The following is a 25109-nucleotide window of genomic DNA, read 5'->3' as shown; positions in this document are numbered from 1 at the left end:
TGATAATAAGCATTTGGCTTCCTCCTTGCTTTCTCTCTTGGATCACTCACTCTGGGGAAAACCAGCTGCCAGGTTGTGAGGATACTCGAGCAAGCCCTTAGAGAGGCCCATGTGGAGAAATAGTAAGGCCTCCTTTCAACAGTCCTATAGATGGGTGACCTTGAAAGGAGATCCTCCTGATGCTGTCAGGCCCTCAGATGATGCAGCCCTGGCCCACATTTTGGCCCCAACCTCATGAGAAGTCCTGAGCCAGAACCACCCAGCTGAGCCCCTCCCCAATTCCTGTCCCAAAGAAACTGAGAGATGTAACTTAGGGCTACCACTAGGTTTGAAGGTAAACTGTTACACAGGATCGATAATTACTATATAGACTATCTAGAGATTTGCTGGAAAACAGAAACTCAAACCGAGAAGCTCGCTTACCCGAGCATCCTGGTCAATCAGTTCATAATCAATGACGGAACCATCCTCTGCTCTTCTACCCTACGGAAGAAAACAAAATTAAGAACATCAAATAGGTTTCTTTGTATATTTTAAAGTTGAAAATGGTATCTTCTCCCCAACTCTTGTAAGCCGTTATTTAATCTACTGAGCAAACACACACTTAAAGTTTTTCTTCACTTGGGATGCCTGGGTGGCTCAGGTCATGATCTCACAGTTCGTGGGTTCAAGCCCCACATCAGGATCTGTGCTGACAGCTCAGAGCCTGGAGCCTGCTTTGGATTCTGTGTCTCCCTCTCTCTCTCTCTGCCCCTCACCCGCTTGTGCTCTCTCTTTCTCAAAAATAGACAAACAAATATTAAAAAAATTTTTTTCTTCATTTTGAAGTCTAGACAAGACTAAGGATTGGTACAACTGAGGTAGTGAAGTGGGGGGAGGGGTGGGCCTCACCGTCATCAACCCCCCCTCTCCTGGGATAGGCACTTTACAGAATTCCCTCTACCTCCAAAAAAAAAAAAAAAAAAAAAAGCTACCGATATTTAGTTCCCTCCCTCAGTGAGCTTACAATCCTGATGGAAAAATGGCATGGAACAAAGATAAAACAACACAGTAATCCATGGCTTAAGAAGACATGAAATGCAAAAGAAGGGAGAAATCTGACAGCATAGTCAGCAAAGTCTATGGACAATGGGGTAGGGCTGAGGTGAACACTGAAGGATGTGTCAGATGAGGCTAGTAAAGGGGATGGGGAGAAAGGCACTCCCCGTGGGAGGAACAGCACAGGAAGAGGCTGAGCGCGGCCACAGGTCAGTGAGGTGCCACACAGCTACAGGGGAAGGGAGGCAGGGGGGAATCCTAGGAGGATTAAATTAGGGAAGGGCAGGATATAGGGACCTTTTTATTTACTGTTTTTAATGTTTATATTTGAAAGAGAGTGAGTGCAAGCAGGGATGGGGCAGAGAGACAGTGGAGACAGAGGATTGGAAGCAGGCTCTGTGCTGACAGCAGGGAACCCGATGTGGGGCTCAACCTCACAAACCGTGAGATCATGACCTGAGCTGAGGTCTAACGCTTAACCGACTGAGCCACCCAGGCGCCCCTGGATACAGGGAACTTTTAAAGGCAGCGGAGAATCTGGATTTGATGTAGCAGAAATGCGTGTGATCAAGGGAGTGAAATAGTGAAGGCAGCCTTCAACAGATGGGTGGTTGGTGGTACACAGGGCGAGGAGTCGCTAGGGAGGGCTGTAAGGAGTTGTTACAGTAATGGAGATGTGAGTGGGCAGGATGCACATGCCAAACAATCATCTGTCATTAAGGTTCCTGGAGAAAATCATTTCTCTTCCCTCCCCCGGCACAGAGGCTTTAAATTGCACACTGGTCAGGACTCAGAGGGAAATGCCTTTCATCCACATGTCTGCGTTAACGTTAACAAAGACCCCCTCTGCAGGCAAAGGACTACCTGGGCAAAGCCTCTCGTAAGACGTGAGAGCAGAGAGAACGAAAGAAAAAACAAGAGGGTCACTTCCCATCGGGTCCTATGTGGCTATAGATAGAGGCAAAGTGACCTTCCCCAAGTCATGTGGCAAAGGCTGCCACATAATCCAGGCCAGGACTTGAGAGCTGCCTATTCCTCCTCTGGCCCCAAAGTCCACTTGACCATGCAGTTTCTCAGGATAAGAAATCCTATTATACAAAAATGACATCTCTGCAGTGACAGTGCAAACCCACTGTCAGAAATGAAGCTGGCATTTCTGATGCAGGCACAGAGGATTGACTTAATTCGCTCCCAGGTATAAAATGCGGTATGTGACTTGCCTTGGGAGGAAACAAGGACAAAGAAAGAAACCGGAAACCAACCTTTGCAAGGGCAACCATCAGCTTGCGGAAGTCACCGGATGTGTCAGAAATGATGTCTTTCTCCAGATCAGTCTTGTACACTTTGAAAACAACACGTCTGGTTTTATGCTTCCTGCCTGTGCAGCCAGCCAGCCACCCACCCCAACTGCCCCCTGCCCCATTAAGCCTCTGAGAAGCAGAAACAGTTATGGCAGCATGGATGTATCCACCCAAATGAGGGCAGATGGTCTAAGATGATTTTTAGGCTCATAAAATCAGAGCTAAATGTTATTATCAGTGACAGGAGATAGGCAGGGCTGGATCCAATCAGGCATTCTCAAGCTCACCTTTGATCAGTGACCTCTTTTGTAGCTAAAATACTGGTTCCCAAACTCCTTGACTAGGAATAATCACTTTGAAAAGGAAAAAAATTGGAGGGCTACACACACACACACACACACACACACACACACACACACACACCTGTGCTTTGTTATCCACTGAATGAGAAACTGCACAATGGCAAAAACTTGTACGAATTAAATATTACTCTTAAATGAATCTGTATTTTATTATTCAAATAGCTTCTACATTGAAACCTAGTAACAGATACACATGTAAGCTGCATCATTTATTCTAGCCACAGCCTCCTGTAGTGCTTGGTGCACACAGATCCACATGCCTCTTGCAATAATTATCCACAATCCAGAGTTGGGAACTTCTTAAGCAGAGACTGGAAAGCACCCAATACATTAAGTCCACGTACACTGCTTTCTACTTCCCTCACCAGACCCTTAAGGAAAAAAAATTGTTTTCTCGCTTTTCCCTCCTGCCTATCCTTTTATAGAAGTTCTAGCAGAATGTAATAACCAAAACCCAGGCCACAAGAAGGTAGAGAAGAGGGACCTGGACAAGGGCAAACCCCTGGACGGTCCAGATGGCATTTCTGCATACGTAATCTGGGCATCCTATCCCCAGCACTAGCCCAGGTAGCCATGACGGGGTTACAGAAATTGGGCTGACAAGCTGCATCACAGAGCGGGAGCTACTCACTTTCCTTGTAGACTCTGTTAATTTCCTGAAGCTCTTGGTTGGTCCTTGAGCAGATGATCTCAATGAGGGAGTCCTCATCAGTCCCCAGCCCCTGTGAACCAGGCAGCACAGACATCAGCAGGGGAAGTTCTCCAGGCCATTAGCCTACGTCTCCGATCTCAATCAGGTAAATCGCAAACATGGATTGGGTCAGTTAGCATGCTCCTTTCTACATTCCTACCTAGGGGATCTGTACTATATTCCTCAGCACAACATAATGTTATTGTCTATGTCTATTTTCTATGTGCGAATGTTAAAAATACATATATATGTATGTGTATCAAATGGGAAGAGACAGTAATGGAATACACCAAAATGTTAAAAGGGGTTGCCTTTTGGTGATGGGTTTACAAAATGAGTAACTTTTTCTTCTTCCTATTTTTCTTTATTTTTCCAATTATTTTAATAGATGGGAAATTTTTCTTTATTAAACAATTCTGCTCAGTAATTTAAAATAAAGGAAGAGAGAGAGTTTGTTGTCCTCTGCAGCCAGCACCACTGGAAGGGAGTAAGTCTTTTACCAGGGAAAGGTACAGATAAGATAAAATTTTTAGCTTCACTTCTTTGAAATGTAAAATTGGGTTAATGTTAAAAATTTCATTCTTGTACTTCCACTTTCGCTTGATTACTATGCACTCTTCAGGCATTTTAGGGAAGCAAAAGGAAATAATGAAGTGCCAAATAAACCTAGACACCAACACTTTATTAAGGAATAAGAATATGATGGGTGATGTATTCAAATTTAATATATACACTTTTGAACGTGCCAGATAGCTTGAAAGGACTCAATGAAACATGTATTTCAAAGCTGGCTTCATGATCAAAGTCAAGATTTAATAATCAGGATTCTCTAATACTTGTCTTTCCGAATATGGAAATATCACTTTGAACTAAGTAGAATTACAACTGTTTAAAATGTAAATCAATTATAAGGTGTTAATACAATACGAAACTTACTTATCCACATGAAAAGTGTGTCAGCTATTAATTAAAATTATTAGAGTTTATATGCCCCTGAAAAGTGGTTCATCTAATATAAGCTAAACCTCAGGTTAATGGTTAATTTTGAATTTTATTCATAATCTAATCTACGAGCAAATGCCTCTTCTTCTGAGTTTTTAATCATGACGTGTAGAGGTTCTAGCAAAGCCAAACTTTCTTTCCATCTTAGCAAAAGGTCTACGCAACATTCTACACAAATGTTATAGAATGACTACTGAGTGTCTTCAAATATTTTAGGGGGTAGGCTTTCAATCTCGAGATGATAAAAATATAGACTAGAAATAATTCATGTATTGGAAGAAATGCCATATCCTGACACTGTTGAAATATAAAACAGGTATATCAACATAAGATGTTTTCTTCCCTCGCTGATACGCCAGTGTTAATATCTGAGAATTCTAATAGTGTTTTTATCTCTATTCAAAGGTGACCTTGGCAATTTCCAAAACTTGGCCCAAGCTTTCCACAGATTGTCTACAATTCCTATCACAAGGGCAACTTCTACCGTAACATATGGCTAATATTGCCACTGGTATTGCCAGAAGTCAAAACAGATTTTTTTTAAGCATAGTTCAGTTAATGTCACTTCGAGCTTTATGGATTTCAGAAGGGTACTCAACTGTAATAGCTAATGGAAGAGCTGGCACCAGGTCAAAGATTTAGTCGTCAAAGCACCTTTCACTGGGCCCAATTACAGAGATTACAATGGTGACTGACAGCTCGAACAGGTCTATTTCAAGTCACTAATACCTAGTCATCGATACTAGTAAGATTGTACGAATTACAACTAAATAGATTTTTGACGAAAATAAGATAAACTGATCTGAAGTGATGATGGTCAGAAGAAACTTAGGACAGGCTGACTTCCATGACTCCAATAAACCCACGATTTGGTTTTCAGGAGTGCTCTTTTTATCAAGCAGGGTCATTAAATGTTGTTGACATTTTATCATTTGTAATTCTACCTTCTCTGCAATATAGCCTACTTAGGAAACTCAGAGCAAGTCAGCTCAAATAAACTGAGTACAGGTTGGACTAGGCTGGAGAACTGAAGGAAGAAAGAGATTTCCTAACAAATCTTTCAGCAGCCCTGAGCTATCAAGTCCTGGGCAATGGAAGTGCCCGGTGTGAGAAGCCACCTCACTCTCGAGGTGTTCTCAGGGGAGAGAGATGACATGAACCGTGACATCAGCTCTGGTGACAGGCTTACAGCTTGGTCCTTCATAATTCAGGAACAGGCATCATAGAAAACGCACTCGGACTTACAATACAAAATGAGAGCTATAGTATTCCCCTGTACTCTGGAGGCTTTACCCAGTTTTATCAGCAGAGGGCAGTATCAGATTATTTAAAGTGTTACAGGCACACACTACATATAAAAGGGGTTATATTTTGCTGTAAAATGCCTTTATGTTTATGCATCTATCACATTTATATAATACTGGATGTTTTAGGTATGCACAAAATTCAGGGAGTTTCTAACCTGGAATTTTTACTATCTAATGTAACTGAAAATTCTAAATTAGCTTTGCAAAACCAAAAAACAAACAAGAGATAATCTGTGCTACAATACTTTGAACAAAACACAGGTACCATTCACAATCTGAAACCACCCTTTATATACACTATGATGTTCTGATTTTTTCCTGAATTTGAATCAAACAGTGGGACTCACAGGAGAAGGTCAGAAGAAGAAACACTCAAGACCGCATAGGCAGAATTTGCAAGCTTCACTTAACAAAAGCTATGAGTTTTACTTTTGCCTCAATATCACAACAAATCTTTTTTTAAGAAGGAAGTGCAATCAAGAAAGTACTTTTTCCAAATGGTAATTCCAATTGCCCAGGTGCCGAGCAGTAGCAGCTGGTAACTGACTTCTCAGCATCGTGAAATTTCTTTACAGTCTTAAAAAAAGTAATTGAAATATTTTTGGTACAAATCCTGAGACTTATAGCTCCAGTTCATTAAAAAAAAAAATGGTTCCAAATGAGAATTCAACAAAACTAAAAATCACCTAATTATACTTAGAAAGCTGTAATTTACAAATATTAATGGCAGATTTGACAGAGATTAAATCTCACACATGTTTACCTTCATGGAGGCTTTCAGCTCAGAAGCATCATACTGAGCAGGTGTTTTCAAGAGGCCCAAAATCACGGTCTCCAGGTGGCCGGACAAGGCTGACTTCAGTGCTGATGTAAGTTCCTTCAGAAAAACGGGCAAGAACATGGAAAAAAACAGGTTGGTAACCAATGTTCCCTTTAAAACTGGTGAATGAAACAAAAGTAAGTGGGATGTGTTTGTAAGGCAGGTTGTGATTCCTTAGCCACTCTGGGATCTCAGACCAAACTGTCCCTCAACTGCATTCCCCTCAGTGGACCCAGATGTCAGAAACAAAAAGATCAGACTGCTCTGACAAAATCCCTTCACATCCAAGCTGAGCCATCTTCTCCCAGTCATTAAAAGGAAACCAGGGCAGTATGCAATTTCTCAGAAAGCTAGGGGTGTGAGGACACTTTATAACACCCTCACAAGTGATAACCACTCATAGAATACAGGGCACTTTCCAAGCTCAAGACCTCTGTTAAGAAGGAGGTGGTTAGACTAGGGAGCCCCCTGTAAAAGATGTTTATGCAGCTGCACGAGAGGTGGCTGCTAAAAGTCTCCAGAGGAACCAGAGGCCCCACCATGGGTGGAAGTTGGATCATGAAGTTTTCCTATGCAAAACACTTCATCCAGGACTGAGAAAACATCTATTTGTCCATACCAAACTGGGGCCGAGTTGACAGAGCCGATGGGAGACTGAAGTCCCTCTTTCTCACCCCCTTGACTTTCCCGCTCTGTATTATATCTTAAGGTTTTCACTGTCATAATTAATGTGGATTTTAAGTCAGAGGTCTGAGTCAGCACCAATGTATGCAGACAAATACACCAATTCAATGTGTCTTTTATAGCTGCTTCCTTGACGATTAAACTTCCTACACATCATGAGCATTGAGTGATGCCTGAACTCTCCCACTGTAATTATTTTCCTTTCTTTTCACTTTTTCCCTGTTCTCTCCCTTCTTTCTTTCTCCCCTGCTTGCCAGCAGCACCTCACAGCATCTATAATGGTGCCAGGAGATGATGTACAGTCTGCTTCTGGCAGAATCTTTGCAAACCATTCATAGGTGGTGAGAGCTGAGATGGATCTCAGCAATCACCTGGCCCACCCTTTCCAAACCTACTCTCTTCTGATTCCTGGTGTTCTAGTAACACACAGCACCTAGAAAGGGACTTGAAAAGCAACACCTGCCAATTATAACACCAATTTCCACCAATTTGGAAATTTGAGGTTAGGGAATTCCAAACTTAGCCTACCCTTGACACTCCTCGACCCATTGTCTGTTCAAACTCAAATAGCATTTGGGTAGCTACTGACTTCTTCCACTTCTATTATAAACTCCTATTGGCATTCAACTTCCTGCTTCTCACAAGGTCTAGCACAGAGCTTTGTATGTAACAGATACCCCAGAAAAGTTTGATAAAAAAAAATTACCATTCCTTATATGGAGAAATCTGGCATCTGCTTGAACATGAAAAAACAAAACAGAAGACCGAGATTCTCCCCCAGCTCCTCTCCACTTCTATTAGCTCTGTCCATGGTCTTCAAAGCTCATGACCTAGGCAGCCTCAGCTCATATCACTAACATACTCTACAATACAGGGCTTTCTCCTTGACTATGCAGACAACTCATTCAAAACACTAAGGTTCTACTTCCAAAATCTCCTTCAGAAATTATCTCAAGTAATTTATGTATCTTTCTGCACACAATGACAATTTTCCTTAGCCCAAGACTAAGAGACATCACGAATCAGTAGGAGAGTGAACTGTCCCCACCACACACAAAGCCTGTGTGATCAATGAACCCTACCATAATTCTGGTAACATGTTCCTTCCAACATAGTATGTGAGGGCTTTGTTCATCTAGCTACTTGAAATCAAGACCCAGGCATCTCTGTTTCCATATACACTTATGTGTACACATCCAAGTGTGTTCTAACACCCCACTCTGTGACAGATGAGGAAGCAATTACAGGCATAGTGTCCAAACAGGTGAGACTTCTGCTCCACCTGGAACTCAGTCCTACCAGCTCCCAGATCCTTTTAAAAAATTGGAGAAATAAAGCACTCCCCTCATGGCTCAATACAAAAGACTGTGCGAGTCTAGTTGGAAAAAAGCATTTTAATGCACATGAGATAACAGAAGCCAGATTCTTCCAATTGTTTGAGTAGGTGGGGGTTGGAGCTATAGAAGGCCTTGACCTGCAACTCTCAGAACCCTGGTGGTCATGTCAACCCCAAGAAAAGAAATGTCTTTTCCAGAAGCCTTCCAGCTCACCTCCACTGTGGCTACGAGTGAAAGCCGTTAAGTCAAACAGGAGCTGCAGGAAGCCACGCTTACTGCACTGTCCAAGAATAAATCAAAAGCTTTTAATAGCAAGAAGTTAAAAATAAAACATCCCGTCCTTAAAAATAAAATTTCCTAACACTGCAACAAAATAAAGGATGAACAAATGCTGGGTTGTTCCTTAACCACTAGAGCACAAGCAAGGAAAAAGCTCACAAAGGCTCTTTAAATAGTGGGAACATGGCATATTGAAGATAGCCTAGTAGACCAAATGAACTACTAACTAAGCCCAAGAATTCAAGTATATATATATTTTTTAAGAATGAGGAGAACCTACCAGGATCAATCCTAAGTGAAGTCTAGGGTCCTCAGATTAAATTAGAAACATCTTATCAAGAGCTAGCAGAAGTCATAAAGATGAAATGAGTTGCTACATATAAAGAACTATATGCCTGGCACAAAGCAAACATTCTAGAAATGAGACATGTTGTTGATAATCCCTAGTACCTCCTAACTTTCTGTTCCCAGCAGTGCTCCCTCCATACTCTCTGGTTGGAGGAGGGCATATAGTCTTTATGGTTGAGCTCCAAGCACTCCAGGGGGCCATGAAGTGTGTGAGTGATGACTCTTACAAGGATGTAAGAGGAAAACCTCGGATATCCAAGGAAAACCTGGCTCTTGCTGGGATGAGCCAGAATCCATTAAAAGAAAAAGCAATGGCTGAGGAAATGAAATGGAACAAGGAATGCCCTCCATCCCTGAAATTGCTTGTACCTTTTTGGTTCTTCTCTGGTAGGCGAAGGCAATATCCTGTCTCTGTTCATTGCTGCGGTTGGTCAAAATGTTGACGATGGTGACCTCATCCACACCTACGGAGATACAAGTTGTGAGCAGTTAATAACCCATGTGCTCTAGTCTTCTGGGCTTATATTGAAGGTTTCAAGCAGTTTTTTCAAACTGTTTTCCAAACTGTTTTCCAAATACTGTTTTCCAAACTATAATGCCAAGACATCAAGGTTTGTTCTTTTTCTCAGTATCCTGCACCCAATGTGTTTACCAAATTTTTATCCTGACAGCCTCAAACCTCAAGTCTAAATGGACGTTTTGAATATCTGCATTTAAAAATAAACTACTTTATTCATAAATTGGTTTCTGGAGTCAACCGTGGGAGGTGTGTTTGTGGGGCTTTGGCAGTCAAATGGAAAAACAAAGATTTAGGAGGATTTTAAATGAAGGTCCCCAAATTGCCATTTAACTGGGGATTTAATAGACAGTAACTGTGAACTGAATTAATTGAGACAATTATTTATATTTATTGCAGGATTACAGCTATATAAGCAGCTAGGTATAATTTCTATAATTATAGAAACTGTCATGACAAATGAGTCAGATTTAATATGGCAGTTGTATTTTAATAGCATAATTGATTAATGCAATCATACTTATTGAAGACTAAATTGTTTTTTAAGGAAAATAAATGTTCCACTGCTTTTAATCTTCAATAGCAATTTTAATAATCAATTTTATAACTTTATTAAAAAGAGTAAGTGGTTTAATCTAAATTAAATCTAAATTGGGAGTTATGAAGTGCCACCAAAATATTTTAGTACCTATTTTAATTGGAACATGTGTATTTACAAAGATAAGCAATGCCTTCTTGTATCTGAAAGTTTCCAATTTTATAACAGAAATACTCCTAAAATGCCATTTAACTTAAGAAAGCACGATTTTAAGAATTCAGAAAGTGAAAGGCCTCCCTCCTGACTGATTCCGAACTTTGTTCAGTAAAAGCAAGAGTCTTTTTGCCATAACTGGATAGGTAATTCTTGGGTGAGGGAGAGAACAGCAAAGCCCAAAAGGTCACATGCGAACCGCAAACAGCTTTGCCTAAAGGAGAAATCAGAGGAGCCCCAAAACAACAGAACTGTTAGAACTATAATGCTTTGAGGCAGAGGCAATAAGCCAACTGATAGAGAAGGAGTCCTCAACTCTCAAGCATATTAGATCAAAATGCATTAGGTTAGATTTTCTGGGTATAAAAATAAGTAACATTTATTTTTGTATTTATACACTCATTTCAGAGTGAGTTCATACCAGTATGTTGGTCACTTATCTTAAGTGCATTATCTATAACTTTAGTTCCGATTTTGAAAGTACCAATGTCAACAGAATAACGCAACTGCTATATATGAGATGCAGTTTTAAAGACACTTATTTCAGCATTAGAGAGAGTATCAAAAATTAAGGGGGAAAAAGAAGCCCTATGTCCAATAAGAGATCTCTTACATAAGTGTTCTTCTGTCCATACAATGGGATACTACCATCCTTCAAAATGATGTCATAAAATATTAATTGATGTGGAAAATGTCCATAATAAACTGTTAAGTAAAAAAAAAAAGAGAGAGAGAGAGACAGAAAACACAAATGGCAAAGCAATATATAGAGTGTAACCCAATTTTTGTAAAATGCATGTGTACCTCCAAGAAAAGATCTAGAAACCGTTATACCAAAGTTTTAGTAGTGCTCTTGTGGGTGGTAGGATTACGGCTACTGAGATGGGGGGTGGGAGGGAGGGGAGGGTGGGTGATGGGCATTGAGGAGGGCACCTTTTGGGATGAACACTGGGTGTTGTATGGAAACCAATTTGACAATAAATTTCATATATTAAAAAAAAAAAGGATTACGGCTACTGTAAAGTTTTCTTTCTTTTGATTACATGTACCTTCAAAGTTCACTATAATGTCATAAAAAGGGTTCTTTTACATACAGAGTAGTGACATGCAGTCATTGATCTAGAATCGACTAGTGACCTCCCATCAAAAGATCCCCAGCATGGTTCTAAATACCTTAATTAGAATGAAACACAATATGCATAATAATTACAAACTTCATCTACATAATTCTCGTCGGTTTCCAAAATATCCTAACACAAACTATCATTCTTCACAACTACCCAGTGAGGATAGGTATTCCTCTTTCTAGTTTGTAGATGAAGAAGCTGAAGCTCAAAGACATTCCAACTATTACAGGTGTAAACATATGCCTTCTTTGGGTCTCAGTTTCTACATCTGCACAAGTAAGGCACTTGAAAAATGACCCCAGTTCTGCTTCCAGGAAATACTAACAGATACAATCTTGCGAGCCTACCCACACCTGTGTTCTCTCTCTCACTCTCCTTAAATATTCTATGGCTCTAACTTCATGTTAGGGAAACCATTGTTTACAAATGTGTTTTTGCTTTACACTCAACTTTCTTACCCAAATCTGAAAATGCTAGAAAACAACAAAATCAATCATACCCTCAAACCTCAATTCTAGTATTTTCTGAAAACAATTTTAGGGCTGCTGAGCTGAATGCATGCAACAACACTGACCCATAAAAATTCTTCTCCCTTGGGGCGCCTGGGTGGCTCAGTCGGTTGAGCGTCCGACTTCGGCTCAGGTCATGATCTCACAGCTCGTGAGTTCGAGCATCGAGTTGGGCTCTGTGCTGACAGCTCAGAGCCTGGAGCCTGCTTTGGATTCTGTGTCTCCCTCTGTCTCTCTCAAAAATAAATAAACATTAAAAAAAAAATTAAAGAAAAAAAATTCTTCTCCCTTGGAAACAAATGCCAAGTTTATGTTTGTGGTCCTAAGCCCACGTGAATCAGAATCACACGAAGCACTTATTAAACACAGAGCCCCTTGGGCCACACCTGAGATCTACTGATTAAGACTCTCTAGGCCTTTAGACCAAGGAAGCAGCATTTCTACCAGCTCCCTGGTGATTTTTTATTTGAGAAGCACCAAGAGACGGATAAGTGTGAGGAATGGAAAGATCTTTAGTAATCTGCTTACGAGGAAGACTCTTAAGTCACTGTACCGACTGCTTTTGTGAGGTACAGGATCCACAACAACTTCAGGGAAAGAAATGCTTACCTTTGTCCAAATAACCCAGGTAAGAAATAACACCTGACGAGTTCACTGCACAAACTGCAGTGCAGTCCCACGCTCTTAGTCAATGAAACAACCTTTTGCCTTTCTGTTCACAATAGCTAAGCACGCAGCCAACAGAATCCGAACTCAATCCAATTATTGGAAATCCCCGTAAAGAGCCTGAGTGGTTGACCTGGATCTCATGTAGGTGGCAGCAGCTATGATAGTCTGAAAGAATCTAAATGTATTTTACTGAAATGATTTATCAAGCAAACAGCCTGCTGAGCATCCAACATGCTGGGACCCCTTACAAGTGAACAATCTGATCCATTACACAAATGCTAATGGAAGCAACTACAAAGAAATAGAAGCTATTTCTGCAAGTGAAAGCCCCCTCTCCCTTCCTAGAACCTCACCCATGCAAGCCATTTCTCCCATACCTTTGTCTGCAAGGTTCAAATTGAACTGGAAAGAGGAAAAAAAAATCATGGAGTCCAGGATCAATTGCCTAGTCAAAGCCACTTAAGGCATATCCAGTGTCCTAACACCAGAATACACATTTCTGTCAGTGGGATTTAACCATCTTATCTTCAGAACGCTGCTGCTTCCTCTCAACTTGCTCTCAAAATTAGTGAGGCAGTTTATTCCTGTGGAAAATACTTCAGTGTAGGTTGAAGCTGCAAGGGTCATCCAGTTACTCACCATTTCTGCCCAGGACACAGCTGAAGGATGAGGACTGAGCACTCAGCTACCTATGTCAGGACAATCATCGTCAACAGTGCATAGCAAGTGCCAGTACACTAGGAAAGCTTTGAATTTAATACATTTAACGTAAGTGCAAATGCTTGGAAGATGAGGTTCTGCCCCCCTAGATTTGCACCTTCAGACCTCTTAGGTTCCAGTACGTAAGGAAGTGTTTGCTGGGCAGAAGGACCCAGGTTCTAATAGAAACTGTGTGGGCAGGGCAATAGCATAAAGAAAAAACAACAACAACAAACTTGAATAATGTTTCTTTTCCGTCCCATTCCTCTTGCGTTTCATGTGGAAGGTCAAAGTAATGGAAGCCAAAGGCTCACAATGGGAAACAGTGATGTGGGCGGGGGAGCCTACAGAATGTGGCTGAGAACACAGTACATTCTGTGTTCCAGGCTGATTTTTTAAAATTTCTTTTCAAAACTAATAGAAGTTGAAAGTTTCAAGATTGGCTAAGGAACTAAGACACAAATTTATTTGGCTCCTGATGGGAAACACTACAGTAAATTTCATAAGCACTGATGCCGTTCATGAAAATGGTCAGCTAATCTCATCAGCTAACTAACTACAAACATGTTTCCACTGCTCCTTAGCTGGGGCATCCGAAAGGTCAGTCACTGTTCGAAATGCCAGTCAACATGAAGCAGTCAGCATGCTGCTTACGAAGAAGACTTGTAAGTCACTTCCACCAACTGCTTCTGTGAGGTATAGGGTCAACAACAATTTCAGGGAAAGAAACGCTTACCTTTGTCCAAATAAGCCAGGTAAGAAAGAACACCTGAAGCTCGCTGCACAAACTGCAGCACCACGTGATGCCACAGGGAGGCGCCGCTGACGGCAGAGTTCAAGCTGGAACCATCTGCCATATTTTTTTTTTTTTTTAATTTTTTTTTTCAACGTTTATTTATTTTTGGGACAGAGAGAGACAGAGCATGAACGGGGGAGGGAGGGACAGAGAGAGAGGGAGACACAGAATCGGAAACAGGCTCCAGGCCCTGAGCCATCAGCCCAGAGCTTGACGCGGGGCTCGAACTCACGGACCGCGAGATCGTGACCTGGCTGAAGTCGGACGCTTAACAGACTGCGCCACCCAGGCGCCCCTGCCATATTTTTTTTAAACATAAAGAACACTTGCTGTCTAAAATAATGGCCAACTCCAAAACCATAAAATCAGCCTCCTGGAGTTCCCTCCTCTCTGCGGGTAGAAACCCCAAGTCAGCTCCACATCTGGCATTCCATGGAAAATGTGGCTTTATTGTCCATGGCAAGGAACCAAGAGGCCATTCTGAACAGGATGCTGACTCACATCTGCCAAGACACATTGACTGCACAAAGAAAATGGATTTCATTTTGTTTGATGAAGGCTCAGGAGTCCCTCAGGGCATGGCTGATTGGTTAGAAAATTAAACTGCCCAGATTCCCTCCTTATCTAGATGTGGGAAAAACCATGCCTCAGCTTAGATTACTGGAGATATGGGTATCAAACCTCAGAAGAAATCACCTTTGCAACATGAAGGTCAGCGGCAGGCCACAGAGAAAGGAGAGGGCCACAGATCCATGGGTGTGGACATATTTTTTTTATTATTATAATAATATCAGCCACTCACTGAATACCTACCATGTGCCAAGCATGTTCCTAAGTACTTCGCACAATTCTACCATGTACTTTTCACCACATCCCTAAGAGTTGGATGTTATTGCGCATCTTACCAATGTGGAAACAAATGCTCATGCAAGGCAAGGACATGCCCAAGGTCACACAAGCAAGTCACCTGCAGAGTTGGAATTCAAACCAGGATTAAAGACCCAGGTTCACCGCATCGGGCTATCCTGCCTCCTGTTATAGAAAATTATCCAAAATTCAATAAGATCAGAGGAAGAGAGCACGTCCTCCCAGTGTGGCTAACAGGGCCTTCCAAGGCGCTTCTCCATGGCATGCTCACACTCAACCTGCTAGTTACTACTGTAGGGCACAGGCTCCATGGGGTTACACGTTAACTTGGGAGATTATGGTCCAAAGGTTAGGGCTTCAGTGCCCTGTAGGACATTAAAGGTCTTGTATCCAGCCCAGCAATCCTTATCCCTACATTCTTTTCTCAATGCCTATAAACGTTTACCCAGTCTTTCAAACGTCTCTTTGAACTAGTCTTATCTCCTTTGAGTTAAATAAATATTTGGCATATGTTCATCCCAAAGCTATATGAGTCATGTTGGTACCTTTTTGAAATTACACTTCAATACTTCTTCGTATCACACTCCTCCATCTAGCTCCTAAAACGGATATGGGACAGTATTGTGTCTATATGTCTATAGCACTGGACTTACTATTTAGTACATACAAATGTACACACATTTAATAATCTGTAGACAATGATTTGCCACCCACTAACAGTGCATGGCCACTGAAGAGATATCCCAACTGAGGTTTTTTCAAAAGAAAGAGCTAAAGACTCTCTCTTCCAGATAGCCATTACTAACTTGGGGAGAGAAGGGCAGCCCCTTCCCAACAGGGCTAATATGCCAAGTCATCGGTCTCCTGAAAGTGACTTCAGGGACAGAGAAGCACACACACATGTACGTACACACACACACACACACACACACACACACACACACACACACAGTTGCCCAAAAGTATCCTTCCCACCATCAGCCACAGTGTTGCCTGGCCCAGAATTCCTGCTCTCGGAGGCACCCCGTGGGATCACTCAGCAAACGTGAGCACTCGGTGTCCAGAGGGTCCTGCCAGGAACTGGACATTCAAGTGGACAACAAAGACAAAAAAGGGAGATATCCAGATCAGTGGCAGTGACATATGCTTTGGAAATTATGTGGGGCTCAGAACTGTACTATCTGGGGCATGTTAGTTATCTCCCTGGCCTCGGTTTCTTACTCTGTAAAACAGATCATGAGAACGTTTACTGGGATGCAAAAAGAAAGGACAGGCTGAGTTAAAGACTGGGAACATGTCTACTACCTTCTCCACTCAGCTTCTGTCACAGGCCTGGCTCTTGTCTGCATTCAGTTTTGAGTCGATGACAATAAGGGCAAAGGGAGGACGGGGAACACTTTTGCCGTTAGCACTCATTACATTAGTTTTCATGATAACCTGTGGCAGCTGCCTGAGAGAGGAGAAAGAAAACAAGTACAGGGTGGAAGGTGGATGGGGAACCCCGGCGCCTCTCCCAACACTGGCACCGACAGGGAATGGTTCTGACTCAAGCAAAGTGTGGTTTAGCTAAGGGCCTAAGAAGGTTTGGCCCCAAAATCAATTTTCTTCTATTTCCATTCTGCTCTGGTCTCACCTCTGAGGAGTCCCTTAGAAAGTATGTCAGTGCCATCCATTGGTAATCCCAGTGTGCATACATTTCAACAATCTAGAACCCTGTCTGCCTTCCATGCATAGTTACATTTCTGAAATACTCTACAGGACCAGCAGGAAAACACAAAGTAGGCCACCATTCCAAATTCAAGCCAAATCAAAATGTAAATGAAGGACGACCTGTCAAGTGCGAGCACCATCTTGTATCCTGCTACTCTATTAGCCTCAGGAGAGAAAATTTTAAAATCTGAACAGATGCACGAGGAACCAGCATACCCACCCTTAACTTGACTGATAGTAAAGAAGCCACTATTTACTGTCTTAGCATTGCTAACACCAAAAAAAATCTGGTTCCTTCCATTGTCCCTAGGTAGAACTGATATTTGGATTTCCTCAGGGGAAAAAAGTAAATTTTTACAAAAAAAAAGAAAAGAGCTGAGAGGCAGGCAATCAAAGCTAATGCCTATGGTTAGACAGGCACCAGGGACTCCTGCACCCATGTTTTGCAGACTTCTTGGCTCAGATTTGGCATTTATACACCCATGTAGACAAAGATCATTTTGAAGAAAATCACAAAATCTGTGCTGAGAGTAAAGGTGGCCATGACTCAGCACTGGCGCCTCTTTGTTCCCAGTGCTGCTGTAAGATGAGAACTCAGCCGAAAGTAAACTTGATCACAAAGGGAAAAGTCCTCAGTGAAGGGAAGGTTCCCTTCCTCCTGTTTCCTCACAGGAGGGTGGGAAGGCCCTGGGCTGCATGGGTCACAAAGACCTTCCTCACGAGTACACTCTCCCTCAGGCTTAAGGGTTCTTGTAGGTTTGGGTCCTCACCTCCCACTCCCCTCTTAAGAGAGAAGCCACCTTTCACAGCCAGTCTGCCTCCTGGCATCTTCGAGAGACTATATTCCTAACTGCTGTCTCAGCTGGACGAATATCCCTCCAGGTGTGCAGGTGAACCAAAAATACACGTCCCGGCCTGCTTTCCACTGGCATGGAATGTTAGCACTTTGGGCCATGCTGGAAAACATGGTTCCTTTTCAAAAATATAAGAGAAAAATAAGTGCAAAAACTTGCTGCAGTTATGCTTCTCTATACTTGTGCTTAGGAGAAGGGGGAAAAATCACCCGCTTTTGCATCCCTTCCGGAGAACACAAATACTGCTAAAATCAAAACTGGCAATAATAACAGGGCAACTCATTTCCCTCCCCTTCTAGAGAGAGAGAGAGAGAGAGAGACCGAAGCTGTAGCCGTCTCTTGGCACTTACACTAACTCTGGGGTTGTGCTGCTTCTAATTACAATCTATTTTATGGAGTCTGGATTCGTCCTTTTCTAATTTAGCTGACTTTCCTTTCTAGTTATTTGGACCCATATGGTAAACCATTCACAGCTGTGTTGTACACTCTATAGTATATATTTAACCCAGGGCCAATCTAGACCAAGAGACTCCTACAGATTTAAGTCTCAGAAACCTCTTGTTAATTAACCAATATTACTACTTTTGCACAGCCTTATTCAGTTTCTAACTAGACGTAAATTAAGGTAAGTAATTGCATAGTCTACCTCAAGCCAGAGTATACACAAAACAATCATGCATTTGGTTTAGGTGACATACTCAAGAGATACTAAGATCCCTTCAAACTAAAAACAAGGCAGACTCACGAGCGTGAGCTAAATTCATTTTGTGAAAACAGATCAAAGCTCACTAGGGAACTGTTATCCTTCCTGGATACTGTCCAGATTCTGGAATTGTCCTCTGCTGCCTCATCTCGCTCCCTGCTCTGCACTCACCTGTGTGTGATCTGGGATCTGTGCACATTTGACTACACTTTAAATATAGGTTAAATATTTACCTTCTCACACAGTCTCAGGGGCCATGTTAAATCAGATTAAATAAGTTTAATGAAATAAAGTCCTTGCCTTCAAGGAACTCACATTCTGGTCAGAGAGACAAATCCATACATAAATAGCTACAACACAGTATGACAAGAGCTGTAAATGACTTACATGAAGTATCTAAGACAAAGACCAAGGAATAATTGATTCTGCCTCCTCCTCAGAGAAAACTTGGAGAAGAAGCTGTGTACGGGCTCATGCTGAGAGGTGAGTGGGAGCTGCTTAGGGATAGAAGTGGGCTAACACTCTCACTAGATGGGGACTGCACACTCCCATCAGAGTAAAGGCTCTGAACAGCCTGGAGAAGCAGAGGACAGATGCCGTAACAGGCCAGGTGAGAGAGGATATGACTGAGGGGAAGGAAGGCTAATAACTGCTTCTGGTCCTCACAACTAGTCCAGACAGTAGTAGCAGCCCACTGTTCTCACCCAGTCCTGCCCCTCCCTCAAATTCCTCCAACTTCAGGCCTGTTCCCGTTTACCATCTTTTTTTTTTTTTTTAATGTTTATTTTTGAGAGAGAGAGCACAAGAAGGAAAGGGACAGAGAGAGGGAAACAGGATCTGAAGCCAGCTCCACACTGCCAGCAGAGAGAGTGATGCAGGGCTTGAATCCATGAACCGCGAGATCATGACCTGAGCTAAAGTGGGAAGCTTAACCAACTGAGCTACCCAGGCACCTCTGCCATCCTTTGTTCAACAGCAGCTGCAGAAGCCTCCCCGACAGGTGACTTGCTCCCAGCTCTCCTTCCTGAGAGTACCTGCACTAAAGGGAAGTCTGTGGTCAGTCAGAGGGAGCAGAACACGCCCAGTGAGCTCGGTACATGGCACACACTTGCACATGTGTGCACATACACTGAGGTGACCTGATCTAGGAGGGGAGGCCCAGAGAGTCATCTTGTCATGGTCCTTTGCCCTTTGTTTAGGTCAGCATTTGAGGTTTACCCTTTGTTTCCATTGATGTCAAGGAAACAGCAATTACGGAACATGGTGTCCTCCCGGTAAAGGGTTTGAGGTGGGAGTGGGGTTAAGGTGTGGCACGAGCTTCTTAATTACACTTAAGGTAGAAGGTATTTTAAATGGGAAGTGCAACTATTAATTAGCTCACTTTTTAAAAGTAGTGTTAGTTATCTACAAATATCAAGAGGAAGGAGAAAGGAACAAAGGGATGTTACTTTCCCAACTACTGACTTCATTTGTTTGTAATTAAATGTATTGCCTTCTATTTATGAAGATGATGTGTGCCACCATAGCAAATTTGGAGAATATGCAATGTGCTGAAAGTGCAATAGAGGAAAAGAATCAATTATACAACTGACACCTTTAAGGTGAATGTATGTTAAAATGGGCATTCCAGGGGCTCCTGGGTGGCTCAGTTCGCTGAGCGTTTGACTTCGGCTCAGATCATGATCTCACGGTTGGTGAGTTTGAGCCCCGCGTCAGGCTCTGTGCTGACAGCTCGGAGCCTGGAGCCGCTTCGGATTCTGTGTCTCCCTCTTTCTTTGCCCCTCCCCTGCTCACGGGCGCATGCTCTCTCAAAAATAAGTAAACATTAAAAAAAAATTAAAATGAGCATTCTAAAATGTTGGTGATGGTTGCAAAACTCGGTGAATACACTAAGAAACTGAATTGCACATGTAATATAGGTGAATTGTATGTATGTGAACTGTATCTCTGTAAAAATGGCTCATAAATCTCATTTTTCACATTTCTGTAACATTCTACAGATATTCTATGTAACACAGAAGGAGTTACCACAACTTACTAAGTCATTCTCCAACTAGAAGAGACCCGGGCTTTTCACCACCATAACTAATGCTGATATTAACATCTTTGGTACACTGAGCTCTACATGAATATCACTTTCTTTCTTCTCAATAGTTTCCTGGATTTAAGGTTCCCAAACATACTGACAATCCACAAATTATTTTAAGGGGCCAAGAGAACTAACACAAGAAAATTCAGTTACTCGGTAAAATTACTAGGTACCAAAAGTAAATAATTAAGTGGTCCTAAGTGGAATCACTAGGCATTAAGTCCGGAAGAGAAGAAGACAGGGGATCTGAACCTGGACCACAAATATGACAGGTATCCGATATCGATAGAATCCCAACTACAAAATGTTCTTCACGTCTGAAAATAACTTACGGCAAAGAAAAAAAGTCCAATCCTTGCAGGTGGGTGGCACGAGATCAGGGTGTTTAAGAACACAGGCCTGGGGCTGAGCAAAGCTGTTCAAACCCCAGTCTGAACCAAGGCCAAGAGACCTGAAACATGTTAACCCTAAATTGTGTCACCCATAAATCCGAGAGGATACAACACTATGTCAGGATCAATTTGAAGTTCACCTAAGAAGAACATTCCCTAAAGTGCTTGGTGCAATGCCTTCCCATAATCAGCGCTCAATAAATAGTGGCAACCATATTAGTGATGTCAGCTGCTTTTGACCAAACTGGAATGCAGGAATCCAATTCTTAGTCCTCCAGACGTTTCTGTTTAGAAACTACAGTATTTTCCTACTAACTCAGAAAGGGCCTGAAGGTATTTTTATTACCATGGGAGTTTCAGCTGTTACCAGAGTTCATTTGCACAATCTTTACATTCCAGTGTGCTTAGAAGCTTTCTCATGCAGGGATGAAAGCAGCCTTTGTCTCAAGCTTGTAAAAGGCACCATCTTTGTCAGATGAGTTAACTGTTAGGTGAGTGGAGTGTGTCTCTACAGTGGCCTGTCAAGAACCCCGAGGAATGTAGGCACACCCAAATAGGGAGATAAGGTGAGTGTTAGGACAGTGGATCCTGTGTGTTAAGGTAACATGTTTTGCACATTCTGAGCACTGTCTCTATGGCAGGCCCCACTCATACCTCACAACAACTGGAGGAGAAGAAAAAAAAAACCAAAACTGTGTGAAGTGTAACTTTGATTAGCTCTACTTTATAGGAGGAAACTGAAGCTTAAGGAAGTCAAGTGTTTTTCCGGAGTCAGAGAGCTAGTAAATTAGTGGCAGAGCCAAGGTGGTAAGTGAGCCACAATGGCACATGCACTCACCCACTACACACTTCAGCTCCAGCGAAGAGAAAGGTCTGTGGTGAGATTAGCCCTGCAAGTTTTTTTTAACTGTTTATTTATTCATTTTGAGAGAGACCACTGGAGTGCATGCATGCCCATGCACATGCGCAGGGGAGGGGCAGAGAGAGAGAATCCCAAGCAGGCTCCATGCTCAGTGGGGAGCCAGATGAGGGGCTCGATCTCACAAACCATGGGATCATGACCTCAGCTGAAATCAAGAGTCATACACTTAACCGACTGAGTCCCCCGGGAGCCCCAAGGCCTGAAAATTTTAGTCTCATTTTCTGATTAGTGACTTCCTGACTTCCCAACCCAGCCTTTGACAAGTATGGTCATTTAAAAGCATCAAGAAAGGAAGACTCATATTAAAGGTCTAATTTGGATGCTTCTTTACTCTGCCTCCAGTTGTCTAGGCAGCCATTCTGGGAGGTTCCCAGAATGGGAACGTAAGGCTGCTTCAGGCAGATGGTGCAAATCCTTGTGTCCTGTTAGAGCCACAGGATGTAAAAGATTTTTCTCCTCTCCATCCTTTCTCTAGAAACAAAGTCACCAGTTTCTCTGAGGTTTTAGGAAAGATGACCATGTAATTTATCCCACAAAGCAATTCTGAGAGTGACAAGGGGCACAATCAGTAAATAACGTAGACATAAATAAGCCAGGTCATATGATCATCCTTGTTTTAGGTTCCTAGGTAATCCTGTTTGAAGTTCCCAGTCTGTCATGACCTGAATGCAACTTGTACAAGAGTGTCCCTAAGTTAAAACACTCTACTGTGAAGAGAAAACCACTCATCAGCACAGGTAGGAACCAGCAACTGCTCTGGTTGCTGGGTCACATCCACATTTCAGTCTAGCCCCTCAGGGAAAGGAAGTGCTTTGTCCAAAAGGGGGAAGAATGCAGTGAATCACAAGCATCACCACACTAATCACAATGTTCCAGGGATTTGGGGGTGGGGGGACCCCAAAGACACGTGCTTCATTAACATAAGCCAGAGTCTGAAGGGAAAACAGCACGATGATGACCTGAACAAGTTCTTGCTCAGCTCCGCCCAATTAAATGCTTTATCTGCTGTATTTCTAAGGGAAGCTCATATGCCCCCAGCCCTCTCTTACTCATCCTAGAACTTGAGGAAACACTCATTCTGACAGCTTTTCTAATTCAAGCTCCAGGCAGAAGAAGGGGCATAACTAATAGGGTTAAAAAAAAGGTCTGAATTTTTTGTTCATTAGATCAATCTAAAAGCAAAGCAGTAAAAATTTCCCAGCATTTTTCCAACAAATGTAACAAAATTCAAGGGGATCCAGGACAAAAAAGGCTCTTTCAGATCACCATGACCAACCTCTTCCTTATAAAGGAGGCGCTGAGGCCTCCAAGTGAAGAGTTGAGCCCAAAACACACATGCAGGGGGATCAGGCCTCATGGCTCTCAGCTTAGACCTATTCCCATGTTACTGGGCTACTTGCTTAAAATACTTTCTCATGTTTTAAGTCTTCAAAGTGGGGAAGGAAGAGGGAGGGAGGGAAGGAGGGGTGGGGTGGAGTGGGGGAGGCATAGATCCACTCCATCAAGGCTCGAGGACAATTTCAAATGGGCAGTATATGGAGATTTGAGGGAGAATGAAGAGACAACAAAAATGCCTCAATCAGAGCCTGACAAGAGGAAGACAAAAGTCACCTACCTTTGGTCTTGATGGCCGTTTCAATGTTCAGAGCATCACGCTCAGCATCAAAATTGGTGTATGCTTTGACCGACCCGTATGCGCTTGGGGGAGTGGAGTGCTGAGGTTGAAAGACAAACACACTCAAGTCATAAACATTTCAAACCCTCCAGCTAAAACAGCCCTAAAATGGACTTTTTTCCATTGTTTCTTTAAACAATTCAAATCATTCGTAAACTAGGTAACTAGGGAAGTATCAATGTGCCCATCACACAGAGGATAAGAAACTTCATCATTTCTAATGAGAATTTGTCTTGAAAGGCTCAGCTACTTTAGAATACACCGTGTGTATTTCCACTTACCCTATTTCTGGTGCACACTCAAAAGCAGACAACCCAAAATTGGGCCTCCTGGCTCTCAGCTGAGGCCTATTCCCATGTTACTGGGCGTTTATCTGGTAAGGCTTTGGAAAGCATGAAACTAGGCCGGTAACAATGTGAAACAAGCTGAAAATGTGGTAATGCCTGAATGACAAGTGTGTTTAGCCAAGTTTTTGCTACAGGCATATGAATTTCCACTGGGCCTGTATCACTGGGCTCACAATTCTTTAAAATATAAATGTAAAATGCTGACCTGCTTATTTTAGACTATCAGATAAGCGAGGGAAGCCATGACACTAAGGTGGTCAGGCCTCATGGCCCACAACCTCTTTCTGCTCACCAAGTTCCTGCTCCTCTCTCTCTCCGTTCCCTCTCCTCTGCTATCTTTAACACTATGCCTTGAACCCTATGTCTACCACTCTTCTTATTTTCTTATCGCCTTTTAAACAATACCCTCTCCCTTTTCCAATGATCTGATGGCACCGCTCCCACCCACCCCACCCCACCACCCCAGACTGAGGGAAGGACAGTAGAGTGCATCTACATCACTTCCTTCCAAAGCGTTAACTTCTCTCCTTCCTTGAGAGCTTTGGAGCTTTCCTCCCTGCTACCTGGTCCCAAAGCAAAGGACAAGCAAAAGAAGACAGACACTGGTTTATGCTGTCAGTGGAACCATCCACCTTCAACATCAAGACTAGTCCATACCCACCACCTACCCCAAGTACATAACAGCCATCATGATGTGATGACTTTGCCTTGCTTCGGTTTCTGGGAAGAGTCCCAGACCGAGGTGCCCTGACTTACCTTTCCACCCACGGGCAACACATTATGAGGCATCCCAGCACCCATTTCACTTGGTTTTATTAGCAGTGAGGTTATAGGGGTAAGTAACTATGATGCCATCCTCTCATATATCTCCCAAGGCAAACCAGAAATCTAAGTTCAAGACTGGACAGAGTATTTCAAAATGTACTTGTGATCATCTTGGCCAAATACTGAATCCATTTAATATTTAAAACTCTGAAACACAATGGATTCTTAAAGTATTTTCCATCTAATTTTCCTCAACACTCCCGTAAGATTATATCAATGGAAATGAAACATACATTCAGGAAAAGGTAAGGACAAAATGCTATTCTGAAGTAATATATTTATTATGGTGGCTACAAAATGTGTTTGGAAATCTAAGAAGAACATCTTAGATTATTAGATTATTATTATTATTAGATTATTAAAACATTATTAACAATAAACAATCAATTATTTACATCAATTATTTCCAAAGGCAAGCAGTCTGGTCATTGAGCCATATCATATAAGGCTTTATTTCTCAGGTCCTATGTTGTCTTATTCCAAAAACA

General features: G+C 42.3%; 1 protein-coding gene across 2 annotated transcripts in view; it reads right to left on the bottom strand.

The window, feature by feature from the left end:
* Positions 1 to 25109, bottom strand: part of ANXA2 (annexin A2) — a 43487-nt gene that overhangs the window by 5736 nt on the left and 12642 nt on the right. For both annotated transcript variants that reach the window (XM_047862375.1, XM_047862376.1), the window contains exons 3-8: positions 23390 to 23489; positions 9539 to 9633; positions 6465 to 6578; positions 3333 to 3423; positions 2301 to 2380; positions 424 to 483 (exon numbers count right to left, since the gene is read on the bottom strand). In XM_047862375.1, the coding sequence (XP_047718331.1) occupies positions 424 to 483; positions 2301 to 2380; positions 3333 to 3423; positions 6465 to 6578; positions 9539 to 9633; positions 23390 to 23489 (540 nt within the window). The remainder of the gene's footprint in view (positions 1 to 423; positions 484 to 2300; positions 2381 to 3332; positions 3424 to 6464; positions 6579 to 9538; positions 9634 to 23389; positions 23490 to 25109) is intronic.

Source organism: Prionailurus viverrinus, chromosome B3 (genome assembly GCF_022837055.1).
Source record: "Prionailurus viverrinus isolate Anna chromosome B3, UM_Priviv_1.0, whole genome shotgun sequence".
Classification (NCBI taxonomy): Eukaryota; Metazoa; Chordata; class Mammalia; order Carnivora; family Felidae; genus Prionailurus; species Prionailurus viverrinus.
This window is presented reverse-complemented; position numbering and strand designations above follow the sequence as displayed.